This window comes from Hyla sarda, chromosome 4 (assembly GCF_029499605.1).
Source record: "Hyla sarda isolate aHylSar1 chromosome 4, aHylSar1.hap1, whole genome shotgun sequence".
Classification (NCBI taxonomy): Eukaryota; Metazoa; Chordata; class Amphibia; order Anura; family Hylidae; genus Hyla; species Hyla sarda.
This window is the reverse complement of record NC_079192.1, coordinates 136,819,197-136,838,291: the sequence shown is the minus strand read 5'-3', so window position 1 is coordinate 136,838,291 and position 19,095 is coordinate 136,819,197. Positions and strand designations below refer to the sequence as shown.

The 19,095-nt window shown below is 41.7% G+C and overlaps 1 protein-coding gene across 8 annotated transcripts in view; it reads left to right on the top strand.

Moving 5' to 3' along the window:
• The window catches only part of GALK2 (galactokinase 2), a 626,364-nt gene that overhangs the window by 367,433 nt on the left and 239,836 nt on the right, over positions 1 to 19,095 (top strand). For all 8 annotated transcript variants that reach the window (XM_056572234.1, XM_056572231.1, XM_056572232.1 and 5 more), the window contains one exon: positions 15,647 to 15,745. In XM_056572234.1, coding sequence (XP_056428209.1) covers positions 15,647 to 15,745 — 99 coding nt within the window. The remainder of the gene's footprint in view (positions 1 to 15,646; positions 15,746 to 19,095) is intronic.

Below are 19,095 nucleotides of genomic sequence, written 5' to 3'. Positions count from 1 at the left end.
CCCTGCATTCTTAAAGTTAATGCGGGGCTGCAGAGGGGTAACCAGGGCATCCTTGTGTGCTGAAAAGATTTTTCAGGACACAGGGATGCTGGGCCGCAAAGATATTCATTGTGGGCCGCGTGTTTGACACCCATGGTATAGGGGAACCTTTTCTTAGACTTCTTACTGAGTGAACATTGGTACAGGGATATTCATCTTGTTGCTAATATGGTATTTTCTTATGGGCACTGGAGGCGGGCTGATGCTTTAAGTTCAACACTTTTATCTGCCCGTCTCCATTGCACATAATAAAACTATATAAACCATATAAGCAACCAGACGAATTTCTCCTGAACAATTGCACCGATTTTCTCCCGGTAAGAAACGTCAGAAACAGGGTCACCATCATCATCTACCTGTATATTCAGGTTATCACGTATTCACAGGATAGATAAGTGCCTGATTGTTGGTATCTGATTGCTGGGACCACCACTAAAAATGTGCACTGCTGCTCCAGTAACTCTTTAAGAATACCAAAGATAAGCTAACTGTCTCTTGCAATACAGTAGAGTTAATGGAGCTATTTGGCTTTTCACTTGCAGTCCTATAGAGTTTAAATGGAGAGACAGTGCTATTCCTTCCCTACTTTTCCATTCAAACAGGGGCACTCAGGACCCCTGTTCTTCTAACAGTTGGCCCCCACAGATCAGACACTGTCATCTATTTTTTTTTTTTTTTAGATAGGTGGGAAAACCTCTTTAATGTCATAGAGTATCATAGGTGTAGAAGCTTAAATAGTAATTTGCTACCCCATTGTAGCTGGTATGTTTGGATTTCTGAATAAATTTATTAATAACAAAAAATGCCTGCTTAAAAGGATTGTCCCATTAGTGTAACACCCCTGAAAATTCCTCCCTCGATAGGCCTTCTAGGACCTCTGGTCATCTACTTGGATGCTAATGGTGCAGCAGTGCAGGAGAGGAAATGTGGCATCAAATGGATGAACTTGACATTCTGTTAGTCACAACCTTTATTCAAGTTTCATATGCTTTTATTATTTTTTTTTTATATTTTACATCTCACCAAAAATAAATGTTATACATTTATAGTACTGGATGTTATAGATATGGGAGTACTATATATGCATAGGTTATTAGGGTTTAAGGGATACTCCGGTGGAAAACTTTTTTTTTCTTTTTTTTTTTAAATCAACTGGTGCCAGAAAGTTAAACAGATTTGTAAATTAGAAAGCAAGAGAGTACTCAGTCCTCAGTCTCCCACCTGTACAAACAGGTATGTGATGGAGGAATGGATTCACTAGACAATAATTATAAAATTTATTTATACAAAATATAACCAATCCACAAACCGCAGGGCCCTACGGATGTGTAATGGGATTACAATAAAATATTCAATAATGACTTCTGCCCGTATTCAATCATGCAAAGATTCAATTTGAATAATACAAATAATTAGCGATAATCTACTAATGACAAGAAAAAAGAATAACTAAGATAAAAAAAGATTTTATCTATAAGAATGTCCTGAAAGAAAAAATATTTTGGTGGCCGTCCTGTAACAAAAAAGAATGATGTGGCAAAAATCTGGATATCGTATATCAATTTCATAAATAGCTTGTGACAGTTCCGTAGACAATTTATATCCAAGGATAAATTATAAACGTTTTTAATCCTAGAAAGGAAAAATATAATATTTCTCCTGTGCGGTAATAGTATTAAACTGTATGTTTTCTGGTACGATGAAGTATATAATCGTCTCCGCTATTAATCCTGAAAAGGAAAACGTTCTCGGCACTGTATGCCACTCACCACCCTTAAAGTTCGGGTTCCCGGTATCTAGAAGTTCAGTCCGTACGCTGGAGGCTGGAGAGGTACCGTGTCTCGATGCAGCTGCTGCTCACAGCGCGTTCCTCGGTAATCCCCGGTGGCGTGTGATGTCACGGGTCAGCTGATTTCAGTCAGCTGACCTCTAGAGCCGGTGTGAGCCGTATACAGGCAGATAGATAGAGGCTCCAAGGGTGGTTTCAATGATGATACAATTTAGCGGGGATTCGTACACAGAGTTTAGAAGGTCATGCTGGGACTTATAGTCCGTACCGCTGAGTGGAGATAGATAGTCTCTTATTACTGTCACAGCTGTAACAATAGATGTTCCATCAAAAGACATCCAGATAATGTCCCAAAAATTTCCAAATAATTAATCCATATAAATCGCAGGTAAAATGCAAAATATGAATAGAGCAGTAGTCCAAAAAACTTCAGATCTCAAAACAAAAAACCAAACGCGTTTCGGGGTGTCAAAAGGAATAAAATATTAAGAATATTAAAATACCCCTTCCTCAGTGGTGTCTAGATCAGTCTGAAGCTCTGGTCTTTATATATATATATATTCCTCATGATTAACACCTGGCATGTCCCTAAAGGATCTACAAATACTGGGATGGACTTCATTCACATGGAGACATGGATAGTTTCAGTGGTTGCTAGGAGCAACAGTTCTTATGTTTACTGATAAAATTTACATCAGTATTACCAAAAATAGAAAATATATGAAAATAATGATAAAATAAATGAAAAATAATGAAAAAATAAATGTAAATAAAAATAAAAACAAATAAAATTAATTAAATATTCTTCTATATGGCTTGGATGCTGATCTAGAGGGGAAAAAAACAGGACGATCATTCTGTGCTAAGTTCATGCATATAGTCACAGGGCGTGGGGACCGGGCAGAGGATAGCCCCGGGTACCAGCGACGGGGCCAGCCTCTGCACGGAATCCACGCCCTATAAAAAAAACGAAGAGTTCCAGATTTGAATTAAGGCCCCTTGGTTCCAAACTTTCAAATTCAAAAATCTTCTGGCTCTCCGCCTTGGACATTCTCACCATGTGGCTACCACCTCGCCAATCCTGTTTAATCTGTTGAATTCCTGTAAATATTAGCCCTGAAGGGTCCCTATTATGACATGTTGAAAAGTGACTGGACAAAGGATGTTTAAGGCAACCTTTTCTAATATTATATATGTGTTCTGATGTTCTAATTCTGAGGGATCTTTTTGTTCGTCCCACATATTGTTTGTAACAGTTGCATTGCAACACATAAATGACTCCCTTAGTATTACAAGTTATCAATTCTGGGATTTTCCAACTATATGAATTAACTGTAGAATGTACTTCTACAGTTTTTTTCGGACCATGTGTGGTACGACAATTTGGACAACTTCCACAGCGTACAAAACCCTTAGTTGTCAACCAGGTTTGGGATGTTTTTTGATTACTCAAATTTCTCACCGTTGGAGCTATAGTGATCCCCAAGTTTGGGGCCTTTGTGTAGATCGCAGGGGGATTTTGAGGTAATATACTACCAATACTTTTATCATTTTGTGCTAGATAGCAATGCTTTTTCAGTATTTGTTCTACTGTTTTATGGTCGATGTTATAGGGTAGGACTATTTTCGGTTGTTGTTACCATATCCCTATTTCTTTAGCATGATTTTCAAAAAAGGTATTTCTATATAATTTATTCACCTCCCCCAGGGATTTCTCTATTATTTGTATGGGATATTGTTTTTCTATGAATTGTGAAGTTAAATTCTTAGCTTCTTCTTGAAACTGTGTTTCCAGAGTGCAATTTCGTTTTAAGCGTCTAAATTGGCCCTTGGGGACATTTATCAGCCACCTGGGAAGATGGCAACTGTTGAATTGTATGTAGCTGTTCTTGGCAGTTGGTTTCACAAATATTTTGCACTGTAATTTATTGAATGTAGCATAAATTTCTAAATCCATAATCTTTTCTCCGTTTATCGTAGAAGTAAACTTTAGATTATGATTGTTCACATTTAGACCTTTTATGAACTCTTTCAGATCAGACTGAGCACCCCGCAAAACTAAAAATACACCATCTATATATCTTTTCCAGAGCACCAGGTTTGCGCCGAGCTTGGGACTGATGGTATCTTGTTCCCATGCTGCCATAAAGAGGTTGGCGTAGCTCGGCGCAAACCTGGTGCCCATGGCCGTACCTGTCTGCTGTAAATAATAATGATGAGTAAGGATAAAATGGATTGCTGATGTAATATATGTGATTTGCTCTGGTTTAATATTACCCTTTTCCAAAAATCTGGTAACTGCTTGGATCCCCAACTGATGATCAATGATGGTGTATAATGAACTTACGTCTAAAGTTGTGAATATATGTTCTGATGTCCAAGTGAGTTGTTCAACAATACTGATTATCTGAGTGGTGTCTTTTAAATAATGGTATGTTTGTTGGACAAATGGCTGTAAAAAACAATCCACGTATTGTGATAAATTAGATGTCAATGACCCAATACCGGAAACTATCGGCCTACCTGGAGGGTGAAAATAATCCTTGTGAACTTTGGGCAAACAATAAAATACAGGCAAACGTTCGGGGGTGCTCTGTATGAAACTGGATTCTTTTTCATTAATCACTCCAACTGCCAGAGCTTCTTTACATAAATTCGTCAGTTCTTCACTAAACTTCAATGTGGGGTCTGCTTCTAATTTCTTATACGCTGTGGGGTCTACTAACTGTCTCAGGCATTCTCTAATATAGTCCTCAGAATTTTGGATCACCGCCGCCCCGCCTTTATCCGCGGGACGAATGGTGATCTCTAAATTGGTTCTAAGTTCTTGAATAGCTTGTTTTTCTTTTAGACTAATATTATAGGTTCTTCTATTTTTCCCTTTCAATTGTCTCAAATCATTCTCTACGGATTTTTTGAAGGATGTAAAATCTGGACCCATTTCAGATTTGGGGTAAAACCAGGACTTAGGTTGACATTCAGTATGTCGTAGCCTAAAGTCTATGTGCGTGTTATAAGCCAATAAGCCGCTGCAGTTCATTGATTTAAAGCGGGCGCTTTAATTCAATGAACTGCAGCGGCTTTGCAGGTGCAGAGACAGCCAGCGCTGCCGGCTTCTCTGCCCCTGCCTGCCCTGGGGTCTAGAGCCCTGCTGCCGGCCCTTCTCACCCCCTAGCTATCGGCGCCGCTGCCCGTTCTCTCCCCCTGACTATCGGTGCCGGCGCCCCATTGCTGGCGCCGATAGCCAGGGGGAGAGAAGCGGCGCCGGCAATGGGGCAGCGGCGCCGACAGACAGGGGGAGAGAAGGGGCAGCGGCACCCATTGCCGGCGCCGCTGCCCCGTTGCCTCCCCCCATCCCCGGTTGAATAATTACCTGTTGCCGGGGTCGGGTCCACGCTGCTTCAAGCCTCCGGTGTGCGTCCCCTGCATCGTTGCTATGCGCTGCACGGCGCTGCGCATGACGTCCGTGCGCTGCGCCGTGCAGTGCATAGCACTGACGCAGGGGACACACACCGGAGGCCTGAAGCAGCGTGGACCCCGGCAACAGGTAATTATGCAACCGGGGATGGGGGGAGGCAACGGGGCAGCGGCGCCGGCAATGGGTGCCGCTGCCCCTTCTCTCCCCCTGGCTGTCGGCGCCGCTGCCCCATTGCCGGCGCCGCTTCTCTCCCCCTGGCTATCAGCGCCGGCACCGATAGTCAGGGGGAGAGAACGGGCAGTGGTGCAGATAGCCAGTGGGAGAGAAGCGGCGGCAGCAGGGCTCTAGACCCCAGGAAAGGCAGGGGGAGAGAAGCCGGCAGAGACGGCCTCTCTCCCCCTGCCTTTCCTGGGGGTGTGTTGGGGTATTCACGCACGCACACACACGCACCCTCATTTTACCATGGATATTTGGGTAAAAAACATTTTTTACCCAAAATATCCTTGGTAAAATAAGGGTGCGTGTTATAGGCCGGTGCGTGGTATACCTCGATAAATACGGTATATATTCTGAATCAGATGTTCTTTGTTCTAAAGGGTGTTTTAAAAAATATTTTTTCAAGCATAGATTGCGGATGAATTTCTCAACCCCAATATATGTGTCAAATTTTTTCAATGTACAATCAGATGCAAATATTAATCCCTTCTTTAAAACAGATTCCTGTGCCTGAGTGAGTGTGTGACTACTAATATTTATTATATTTGAGGTGGTTGTGTCTTTCCGATTTTCTGTGGTGGTGGGTGGTTGTTTCTTTCGTCCATGTCTCCTACGTATCCTCTTTTTTTGGGGGTTATCTGATGAATTAGCTGGAGATCTGAATTGATCTTCAGTTGTGGGAGTGGGAAAGGGTTGCGTATTGGTGAGGTTTGTTGTGTAGTCCTGTGTGAATTGTGTGAACCCCATGTGTATGTGTTCTGTCTGTGTCTGTTGTCCCAATGGTTGTGATTGTAATAATTCTGACGAGGTGAGTGGTATTGATTCCTGTGGTATCTCTGGGGTGATTGGTGATATGTGCGATCCTGTTGATAATTGCGATAATAATGTTGATTTGGATGGTATTCCTTGTCGTGTCTTTGTTTGTAATACGGTCTCCTCTGTGTTTGATTCGGGGAATCCCGATAGTGATTCCGTGGTTGGCCCTGTGGGTGACCTTATGACAGGTGAATTGCATGTCTCTGATTTAGATTTGAATTTACTTGTGGCGGGGTCGATGTTGTTGACCGTCCCCAAAAAATTGTCCGCTAAGGGTGCATATCTATTTTATAACGGAATTGTATTTGGATCACTAATATTTACATTGGTTTTAGTGTATTGTTTGGAAGTCTGCCAAATCATTTTTTTTGTTTTCCTATTTATGATCTCAGACTCCATCTTGTCTAGATTCATACATATTGATTCCTGAAATCTGATATATTCATAATTCTTACTAAATTTCTCCAAGTCCTGCTTAACCTGTTGGGGACGAAGGGCATATGCATACGCCCTTTCGTCCTGGTACCTGGCCGGGCCGGGGTGACTGCTGATATCTATCAGCAGGCACCCGTGCAAATGCCCAGGGGGGTCATTAGACCCCCCATGTCGGCGATCGGCGCAAATCAAATTTGAATTCAAATTTGCGCCGATTACGGGTCATTACGGGTCTATGGTGACCCGGTGACCCGGTATAGAAGGGGGATCGCGGTTGTCTAAGACAACTACGATCCCCCTAAAGCGATAGGAGGGAGGTGGCAGGGGTGCCACCCCTCCTATCTCTGCTATTGGTGGTCACAATAGGCGGGGCAGGATGGGGAAAATGACGGGGACCGAACGCCGAAGGTCCACTTACCCCTCCGCAGGCTGCGGGCGACGGGGATCGGTGGGCGGCGACGGAGATAGACGCGGGCGGCGTGCGGCAGAAGAGGACGGCTTCCTGGATCCTACGGAAGCCGATAAGTTGCCTAGCAACATCTGAAGGGCTACAGTCGGAGACTGTAACCCTCCAGATGTTGCAAAACTACAACTTACAGCATGCCCAGACAGCTGTTTGCTGTTTAGGCATGCTGAAATATGTAGTTTTGCAACAGCTTGAGGGCTGCAGTTTGAGACCACTATATAGTGGTCTCTAAACTGTATCCCTCCAGATCTTGCAAAACTACAACTCCTAGCATGCTCAAAACAGCTCTTTGCTGTCTGGATATGCTGGAATTTGTAGTTTTGCAACATCTGAAGGGTCACAGTTTGGAAATCACTGGGCAGTGGTCTATAAACTGTAGCTCTCCAGATGTTGCAAAACTGCAAATCCCAGCATGCTGAAACAGCAAACAGCTGTCTCACCATGCTGGGAGTTGTAGTTGCGTAACCTCCAGCTGTTGCATAACTACATCTCCCAGCATGCCCTTCGGCGATTAATACATGCTGGGAGTTGTAGTTTTGCAACAGCTGGAGGCACACTGGTTGGAAAATACTGTTAGGTAACAGAACCTAACTGAAGGTTTTCCAACCAGTGTGCCTCCAGCTGTTGCAAAACTACAACTCCCAGCATGCATGGTATGTCAGTACATGCTGGTAGTTGTAGTTTTGCAATAGCTGATGGCACACTGGTTGGAAAATACTGTTAGGTAACAGAACCTAACTGAAGGTTTTCCAACCAGTGTGCCTCCAGCTGTTGCAAAAGTACAACTCCCAGCATGCACTGTCAGTGCATGCTGTGAGTTGTGGTTTTGAAACAGCTGGAGGTTTGTCCCCCCATGTGAACGTACAGGGTACATTCACACGGGCAGGTTTACAGTCAGTTTCCTGCTTCAAGTTTGGTCTGCGGCAAATTTTTCGCCGCAGCGCAAACTCCTAGTGGGAAACTCACCGTAACACGCCAGTGCGAATGTACCCTAAAAACACTACACTACACTAACACATAATAAAGAGTAAAACACTACATATACACCCCCTTACACTGTCCCCCCCCCCCAATAAAAATGAAAAACGTATTGTACGGCAGGGTTTCCAAAACGGAGCCTCCAGCTGTTGCAAAACAACTCCCAGCATTTCTGGACAGCCACTGACTGTCCAGGCATTCTAGGAGTTAAGCAACAGCTGGAGGCACCCTGTTTGGGAATCACTGGCGTAGAATACCCCTATGTCCACCCCTATGCAATTCCTAATTTAGTCCTCAGATGCGCATGGCGTTCTCTCACTTCAGAGCCCTGTCGTATTTCAAGGAAACAGTTTAGGGCCACATATGGGGTATTTCCGTAATCGGGAGAAATTGCACTACACATTTTGGGGGGCTTTTTCTCCTTTTACCCCTTATGAAAAGGAAAAGTTGGGGGTTACACCAGCCTGTTAGTGTAAAAAAAAAAATATGTTTACACTAACATGCTGGTGTTGCCCCATACTTTTTATTTTCACAAGCAGTAAAAGGAAAAAAAGCCCCCCAAAATTAGTAACGCAATTTCTCCTGAGTACAGAAATACCCCATATGTGGGCGTAAAACACTCTGCGGGCTCACAACAAGGCTCAGGAGTGAGAGCGCACCATGTACATTTGAGGCCTAAATTGGTGATTTGCACAGGGGTGGCTGATTTTACAGTGGTTCTGACATAAACGCAAAAACATAAATACCCACATGTGACCCCATTTTGAAAACTACACCCCCCACGGAACGCAACAAGGGGTATAGGGAGCCTGAACACCCCACAGGTGTTTGACGAATTTTCATTAAAGTTGGATGGGAAAATGAAAAAAAAATTTCACTAAAATGCTGGTGTTACCCTAAATTTTTCATTTTCACAAGGGAAAATAGGAAAAAAGCCCCCCAAAATTTGTAACCCCATTTCCTCTGAGTAAGAACATACCCCAAATGTGGATGTAAAGTGCTCGGCTGGCGCACTACAATGCTCAGAAGAGAAGGAGCGCCATTGGGATTTTGAAGAGAAAATGTGTCCGGAATTGAAGGCCACATAAGTTTACAAAGCCCCCATAGTGCCAGAACAAAGCCCCCCCCCCCCCCCCCCCACATGTGACCCCATTTTGGAAACTACACCCCTCGTGTAATGTAATAAGGGGTACAGTGAGCTTCCTAATTGTGACATGCCCCCCAAAAACCATTTCAGCAAAATTCACTCTCCAAAATCCCATTGTTGCTCCTTCCCTTTTGAGCCCTCTACTGCGCCCCACAAACACTTGACATACACATATGAGGTATTTCCTTACTCGAGATAAATTGGGTTACAAATTATGGAGGCTTTTTCACCTATTACGACTTGTAAAAATTCAAAAACTGGGTCTACAAGAACATGTGAGTGTAAAAAATGAAGATATTGAATTTTCTCCTTCACTTTGCTGCTATTCCTATGAAACACCTAAAGGGTTAACAAACTTACTGAATGTCATTTTGGATACTTTGAGGGGTGCAGTTTTTATAATTGGGTCATTTGTGGGGTATTTCTGACAGGAAGGCCCTTCACATCCACTTCAAACCTGAACTGGTCCCTGAAAATTTTCGATTTTGAAAATTTTGTGAAAAATTGGAAAATTGCTGCTGAACTTTTAAGCCCTCTGATGTCTTCCAAAAGTAAAAACATATCAACTTTATGATGCAAATATAAAGTAGACATATTGTATTTGTGAATCAATATATAATTTATTTGGAATGTCTATTTTCCTTGCAAGCAGAGAGCTTTAAAGTTAGAAAAATGCTAAATTTTCAAATTTTTCATCAAATTTTTTAATTTTTCGCCAAGAAATGATGCAAGTATCGACAAATATTTACCACTACCATAGAGTAGAATATGTCACGAAATAACAATCTCGGAATCAAATTTATAAGTAAAAGCATCCCAGAGTTATTAATGCTTAAAGTGACAGTGGTCAGATTTGCAAAAAATGCTCCTGTCCTTAGGGTTATAATAGGCTCCGTCCCCAAGGGGTTAATCCCCTCTATTTAACCATCCAACTCCTGTATCAATTGTTGTCTCCTTTCTATCACTAGTTTGACCAAGTTTTTGGATTGTTCCCTCAAAAAATCCTCCCATTTTTGGTTGAACTCAGGATTGTCCAAGTCTCCTGCTGGAGTTTTGGACAATAATAAGTCCTTCGGGATTACATTTACATCTAATAGATGTGACAAACTTCTAACCTCCCACTGTTTTCTCAGTCTTTTAGATAACATATTTTCTAATTTTTTTAAAGTTTGTGTCAAATTTACATCAGGTGTCATTGTAGTATTGGATTTTAGATCCCTATCATATATAAATGCATCTATTGGTAATTTATTTTTCTCTGAGTGAGTCCAGATGTCCATCACTTTATTGGAGCACTAATCACACTTTGGTGAAAAAGTAGTTAAAAAATAGTATCGATTGTGTGCAGCTCACAAAAAACGAGGGACGAGGTTAACTGAGATGCTTTCATCTGACCGGTCCTCACGCCCTGTGACTATATGCATGAACTTAGCACAGAATGATCGTCCTGTTTTTTCCCCCTCTAGATCAGCATCCAAGCCATATAGAAGAATATTTTATTAATTTCATTTGTTTTTGTTTTTATTTTTATTTACATTCATTTTTTCATTATTTATTTTTCATTTATTTTATCATTATTTTCATATACCGTTTTTATCGGGGTATACCACGCACCGGCCTATAACACGCACCCTCATTTTACCAAGGATATTTGGGTAAAAAAAGTTTTTTACCCAAATATCCATGGTAAAATGAGGGTGCATGTGTGCGCGTGTATACCCCGATACATCCCCAGGAAAGGCAGGGGAAGAGAGGCCGTCGCTGCCCGCTTCTCTCCCCCTGCCTTCCCTGGGGTCTAGAGCCCTGCTGCCGGCCCTTCTCTCCCCCTGGCTATCGGCGCCGCTGCCCGTTCTGTCCCCCTGACTATCGGTACTAAGCGGCGCCGACAGCCAGGGGGAGAGAAGGGGCAGCGGCACCCATTGCCGGCGCCGCTGCCCCGTTGCCTCCCCCCATCCCCGCATAATTACCTGACATAATTACCTGAGTCGGGTCCGCGCTGCTGCAGGCCTCCGGCGTGCGTCCCCTGCATCGTTGCTATGCACGGCCCGGCGCACTGACGTCATGCGCCGCGCCGTGCAGCGCATAGCAACGATGAAGGTGACGCACGCCGGAGGCCTGCTGCAGCGCCGACCCGACTCAGGTAATTATGCCACCGGGGATGGGGGGAGGCAACGGGGCAGCGGCGCTGGCAATCGGCGCCGCTGCCCCTTCTCTCCCCCTGGCTATCGGCGCTGGCAGTGGGGCGCCGGTACCGATGGTCAGGGGGACAGAACAGGCAGCGGCGCCGATAGCCAGGGGGTGAGAAGGGCCGGCAGCAGCGCTCTAGACCCCAGGGAAGGCAGGGGGAGAGAAGCGGGCAGCGACGGCCTCTCTCCCCCTGCCTTTCCTGGGGCGGTATCGGCGTATAACACGCACATAGACTTTAGGCTAAAATTTTTAGCCTAAAAAGTGCGTGTTATACGCCGATAAATACAGTATTTTCTATTTTTGGTAATACTGATGTAAATTTTATCAGTAAACGTAAGAACTGTTGCTCCTAGCAACCACTGAAACTATCCATGTCTCCATGTGAATAAAGTCCATCCCAGTATTTGTAGATCCTTTAGGGACATGCCAGGTGTTAATCATGAGGAATATATATATATAAAGACCAGAGCTTCAGACTGATCTAGACACCACTGAAGAAGGGGTATTTTAATATTCTTAATATTTTATTCCTTTTGACACCCCGAAACGCGTTTGGTTTTTTGTTTTGAGATCTGAAGTTTTTTGGACTACTGCTCTATTCATATTTTGCATTTTACCTGCGATTTATATGGATTAATTATTTGGACATTTTTGGGACATTATCTGGATGTCTTTTGATGGAACATCTATTGTTACAGCTGTGACAGTAATAAGAGACTATCTCCACTCAGCGGTACGGACTATAAGTCCCAGCATGACCTTCTAAACTCTGTGTACGAATCCCCGCTAATTTGTATCATCATTGAAACCACCCTTGGAGCCTCTATCTACCTGCCTGTATACGGCTCACACCGGCTCTAGAGGTCAGCTGACTGAAATCAGCTGACCCGTGACATCACACGCCACCGGGGATTACCGAGGAACGCGCTGTGAGCAGCGGCTGCATTGAGACCCGGTATCTCTCCAGCCTCCAGCGTACGGACTGAACTTCTAGATACCGGGACCCCGAACTTTAAGGGTAGTGAGTGGCACACAGTGCCGAGAACGTTTTCCTTTTCAGGATTAATAGCGGAGACGATTATATACTTCATCGTACCAGAAAACATACAGTTTAATACTATTACCGCACAGGAGAAATATTATATTTTTCCTTTCTAGGATTAAAAACTGTTATAATGTATCCTTGGATATAAATTGTCTACGGAACTGTCACAAGCTATATGAAATTTATATACGATATCCAGAGTTTTGCCACATCATTCTTTTTTTGTTACAGGACGGCCACCAAAATATTTTTTCTTTCAGGACATTCTTATAGATAAAATCTTTATCTTTTTTATTCTTTCTTTCTTGTCATTAGTAGATTATCGCTTACGGCATTATTTGTATTATTCAAATTGAATATTTGCATGATTGAATACGGGCAGAAGTCATTATTGAATATTTTATTGTAATCCCATTACACATCCGTAAGGCCCTGCGGTTTGTGGATTGGTTATATTTTGTACTAATAAATTTTATGATTATTGTCTAGTGAATCCATTCCTCCATCACATACCTGTTTTTACAGGTGGGAGACTGAGGACTGAGTACTCTCTTGCTTTCTATATTTATACCATTTTTGCTTTTCTGGTGAAAAAGCATCTAAGTTAACCTCGTCCCCTGTTTTTTATGAGCTGCACACAATCGATACTATTTTAGATTTGTAAATTGCTTCTATTAAAAAAAAATATTAATCCTTCCAATACTTATTAGCTTCTGAATACTACAGAGGAAATTATTTTCTTTTTGGAAAACAGTGCTCTCTGCTGACATCACGAGCACAGGGCTCTACTGACATCTCTGTCCATTTTAGGAACTGTCCAGGCCAGCATATGGGGATTTTCTCTGGACAGTTCTTAAAATGGACAGAGATGTCAGCAGAGAGCACTGAGCTCGTGATGTCAGCAGAGAGCTCTGTGTTCCAAAAAGAAATGAACATCTTCTGTAGTATTCAGCAGCTAAAAAGTACTGGAAGGATTAAGATTTTTTTAATAGAAGTAATTTAAAAATCTGTTTAACTTTCTGGCACCAGTTGATTTAAAAAATATTTTTTCCACCAGAGTATCCCTTTAATGCAATTATTTATAAAACTGTTTCAAGTGTATTGAAAACTTTTTTTTCCCCCCCATTTATTACTTAAAGGGGTACTCCGGTGGAAATAATTTTCTTTTTTTTAATCAACTGGTACCAGAAAGTTGAACAGGTTTGTGAATTAAAATAAAAAACAGTTTGCGCTGAGAGGTACTTAACTGTGTCCTTCTCAGCACAAACTGTTGTTTATCATTTTAGTGCTCTATTTCAAACATCTCAAACATCTTATCCCCTATCGAAAGGATAGGGGGTAAGATGTCTGATCGCGGGGGGCCCGCCCCTGGGACCCCCCACGATCTCCCTGCAGCAGCCCACATTCTCTGCGTAGCTGTGTCTGAAATTTCAGAAACCTCCGGGCTTCCGAGACGGGGACGTGACGTAATGCCATGCCCCCTCCATTCATGTCTCTGGGAGGGGGCGTTGCGGCCGTTATGGCCCCTCCCATAGAAATGAATGGAGGGGACGTGGCGTGACGTCACGTCCCCGTCTCGGAAGCCCGGAGGTTTCCGAAACTTCAGACGCAGGGAGATCGCGGGGGGTCCTAGCGACGACCCCCCCCCCATGATCAGACATCTTATCCCCTATCCTTTCGTTAGGGGATAAGATGGTTTTGCCTGGAATACCCCTTTAATAATACCACAATACAGGGATCGGTACTCACGGTTGTGCAGCAGATTGGGCACCAGTATTCCCTATTCCTAATGCAGCGCTGGTGACAACAATCCAGATTTGTACATTACTTCTAATTAAAAATCTTAATCTGTCCAGTACTTCAGCTGCTGTATGATCCACAGGAAGTTCTTTTCTTTTCTGTATGACCACAGTGCTCTCTGCTAACACCTCTGTCCATGTCAGAAACTGTCCAGAGCAGGAGAAAATCCCCATAGGAAACCTATCCTTCTCTGGACAGTTCCTGACATGGACAGAGGTGTCAGCAGAGAGCACTGTGGTCAAAAAGAAAATGTCTTCTGTAGCCTACAGCAGCTGATAAGTACTGGAAGTATTAACATTTTTAAATAGATGTAATTTACAAATCTGTTCAACTTTCTGGGACCAGTTGATAAAAAAAAATTTTTCCACCCGAGTACCACTTTAATTTTTTAATCAATATTAATTACAGCATCTAAGCAGTCAAGTGTCAGAGATCTGAGATTTGTCAAGTCCTGGCCATTTCAGAGACTGCCTGATGTCTGCCTTCATCATGTGGAAACTAGCGGTAGTTATTTGTGATTGATATATTTGACATATTACTTTTCATATTAGAAATAAGAAAGTTAATATTTATTATTTTGCAACACAACAGCATGGCTGAATGCCTACCTCTTTTGCTGTATACACTGACCTGTGTGGTAACCACATTAACCAGCTATAAACCTCTGCAGGGGCCGCAGGGACCACATGTCATGTCAGACAAAGTATGATTAAGTTTGCATAATAGATTCAGAATCCAAATTTCACTTTTTGGCAAGGACCAAGTAATTATTAGCTTTTGTGTCAGGCTTTGTGCTTAAAAGTAGCTGCTTCTTGCACATCACTTGGCTTGGCAATTGGACAGAAACCACAACGTGTGGGTGGAGGTTCCGGACTAAATGTCCTGTGCACTCTGTCTTCTATTGTATAAAAGGAACTGTTATGTCATACAGTATTTCTTTTTTTTGTGTGTTGTCCATGTTATTTTAAATCACTGAACATGCAAACCATTATTTCTATGGAAATTTCTATATTTTTTGTAATTGTGTTAGTCTTTCACAAAATCCTTTATTTGATTAGTTACTACATTATCATTTCATAGTCATGTAAGAATTTTCAGCCAGAATTATGAGCTGTGATTATCCTATCATACCTCGTACACAATATTGAATGTGTATTAAAATGGAAGTTGGTCACAAGAAATTGTATTAAAGGAAATAACGTTTAATAGGTACCAGAAGAACTATGATGTAGAACATTCATATGTTGTATTGTCATAAAAATATAGCTCAGCAAAATCTTAATGACCATTGAATTGTCTTTGTTTTTTAGGTGGAACTTGCAGAAACATGTACAAAATGTGAGCGTTATATTGGCACAGAAGGTGGTGGAATGGACCAGTCAATCTCATTCCTTGCTGAGGAAGGAACTGTAAGTGGCACAGAATTAAATATCCCCTACTGACATTTTCTTTATATAGTATGTAATAAATATATAATCTAGTAAATAGTTCATCTTTTATTTTAATAGCAAACTATGATAGAATAAATACATTTGAAGGCTAGGGTCATAAAATGTGTATACACACCGTATTTCCCGTTGCACAGCGAAAAAATATGCTGTGTATTCTCCTATGAACAAACACACAGGTCTTCCCTGCAGCAGCTGTGTGTGCATTGAGGTTTGAAGGCAGGCCCTTTGCATTACAGTCACATCGGCGCGATCGCCCCGCCTCCAAACCTTACTGCACACACAGGGCTGCCGTGAAGCTCTGTGTGTTTCCTCATAGGAGATTATGCAGTGTATTTCCTGCTGTGCAGCAGAGTTTGCGCAGTGGGAAATATGCTGCATATGCCTACCTACCTTAAGAGTGTTTAAAAGAAAGAACTATCTGTTGCCCAAAGCAACCAATCAGGGCTCAGCTTTTATTTCTTAAATTGCTCTGGTAAAAAAAAAAAAAAAAAAAAAAGAACTGAGTACTGATTGCTATAGACAACAAAAAGTTTTTCTTTCAGCTACAGGTTGCTTATGTGCCCTGCCACTCCCTTCATTCTCTATGGAAGCTGCGGAGACAGCGGAGTACAGTGCTTTTTCTTTACAAGATGCACCAACCCCTTGAAATAAAGATAGCCAGTTAAGAAGAAGTTGATAGACCCTTTTATTTATCAAACTAAGCTGTCAGTAAGTTTTCATGGAAGCAGTGGAGTACCTTTATGACTAGAATGAGGTTTAATAGAAAAAATGATGTGTTACATAAAACATAAATAAATACACATTAGCACTTTTTCCATTAGTAGGGCAGTATCTACTATGTAGACAAGCTAAATATTTGTTAATGGCTGAAAAACTTACAATTGTAAATAACAGGAGATCCTAATGTGACTCAGGAACGTTTGTATCCAAGGCTGTTAGTAGCCGTGGCACTCCGATTCCAGAGGACCCGTCACCACTCATGACTTGTAATTCTTACATTCTTATGTACAATCTCTGCTCGTCCTACTGCCTTTTTGTACTGCCTTATACTTGTTAACATTAAAATATTGTTCTAAAAAAAAAAATTCCTCTTATTTCTTCTAGAAACTTATGGCTACATTGACAGCTGGGTGATAACATTTGGAGGTGAGGTGTGTACCTACACACACACACAGACACTGACAGTCTGACTCTGTAGACATACACCCCTTTAACAAGGGAAATAACACCCAGTGGTCAATGTATCCATAAATATGCAGGAGAAATAAGAGGAAGGGCACATTGCAGAGTTGTAAGAAAAGATGAGCCAAATTTGCTGTTGCTTGAGGTATAAAAATGTAGCTTCTGCCAAACACACTATGGTGCACAGAGCAAAACCACCAGAAAGAAAGGTTTGGATGTCAGGATATACCAAGCTCTACCCGGGACCATGGAGTGGTTAAGCAGAATCTTTATTCCATTTAAAAGTCCAACATCAGTTTCGGAACAATGCTGGTTCCTTCTTCAGGTACAATAAAATTGAAATAAACGCACAATGTTAAAAATACATGGCTGGGTACAATTATATGGATATGTCAGCGAGAGGGGTTGATTTACAAGGTTACCATTAAAATCTGGAGATGGAGTACAGAAGTGTTACATTCCCCAAGGATCAAGGTTAGACTCAGGTTTAAAATACAGGGAAAATATTTTTTTTATCTTTTTTTATCCACAACATCATTGAGGAATGGCATCAATGGCCTGCAGGCCAATGCCGTCAGATGAACCCTGATGCACCATGGTAATGTGTCTAGAAACACTTTGCTTTAAAAAGTGTTTTAGCAATATTGAAGCAGTGTTTATTCATGCAGGTCTGTACCATCTGCACGGTGCTGCCCACATATTGAACCCCGCAAGTGAGCATATACACTACAAATTCTGTAGCACAATTAGCAAAGAACTTCACGTTAAATACTTCAGTCGAAAAGGACTTAAAAACTGCAGGATTATCCAATTTGATCCATTTACAGCATAAACAATTTCTGACATTACATGGAAAAGTGGCTAATCGAAGGTTAATCCCATGTGTCACTAAACCGAAATTCTTCTCTCTAATATCAAAGAGAGAAATAGACAAAACGCGCTTCCTTGTGCGGGATCACCAAACATGAAATGGAGAATTCTTGGAGAGAGAAAATGTGCTCACCTGGACAGGTTGTGCAATATCAGGCACAACACTTACAAAGGCTCATCAGAACAAAGGTGGAGCTGCTACGGCTTCCCACACTGAAAACATTGGTGTAACATGCAGATAAAGGATAGAAGGTGAAAATGGAGAGTGGTGTCCGTGCTGCTAGAAGGTTAGATGGAATCAGCATACATCTGAAATCATCGGTATTTTAAGAAGTACTTTAATTATGTTCACACTATGTGAACATAATTAAAGTACTTCTTAAATACCGATGACTTCAGATGTATGCTGATTCCATCTAACCTTCTAGCAGTGCGGACACCACTTCCCATTTTCACCTTCTTTCCTTTCTCTCTCTAATATCAGGGAGTCGGCTGGGTGCAAGACATTAGCAATAATGAAATGTCTTGTGCATTCGTTAACAATACCTTTGAATATATCTTATCCTCGTCTATGTCTCCTGTCTCCACTACTATTTTAGAATCCATCAGTATGGATTGTGATATTCATTCTAATGATTATTATTTTCCCCAACAGTCAGAGGTTAGTTTTTTAGACTCCCCCAATGCCCATGTGAACATTGTCACACACCCACCCCCACTGATATTTTTGAAACCTCAGCAAACCATAACACAATTTTTTCCATACCTACATCAACCACCTCAATTTCAGTTAGCACAAATATCACTATAAGGAAAAAGAAAAATAGGAGACGGGGAAAAAGACAAATAAAAAAACTAAGACATCTGAGAGAAGGCGCAAGGAACAAAATATTGAAAGAGAAAAATTTCAAATTTATCATATTTATTGGAAGAAAAGGAGATTGCCCTTTTATCTAAGGGCCTCTAGTTTTGTCCCACTAATTTACCTGACCCTTTTGATTTATTTTTTAGATCTTAATGAATTCACTCGTAAACTCACATTGACCCGTTTTTTTTAGTATTGAACAAAAAACATTTCCCTGTGTCAGTTTTCTTTAAAATCCTTTTTTGAGGACCCACTGGAGGGCAAGTCTGGTGGGCATCGTCTATTAAAGGGTACCTCTCATCAAATATACTTTTGATATATTTTAGATTAATGAATGTTGAATAACTTTCCAATAGCATGTTAATGAAAAATATGCTTCTTTCTATTGTAT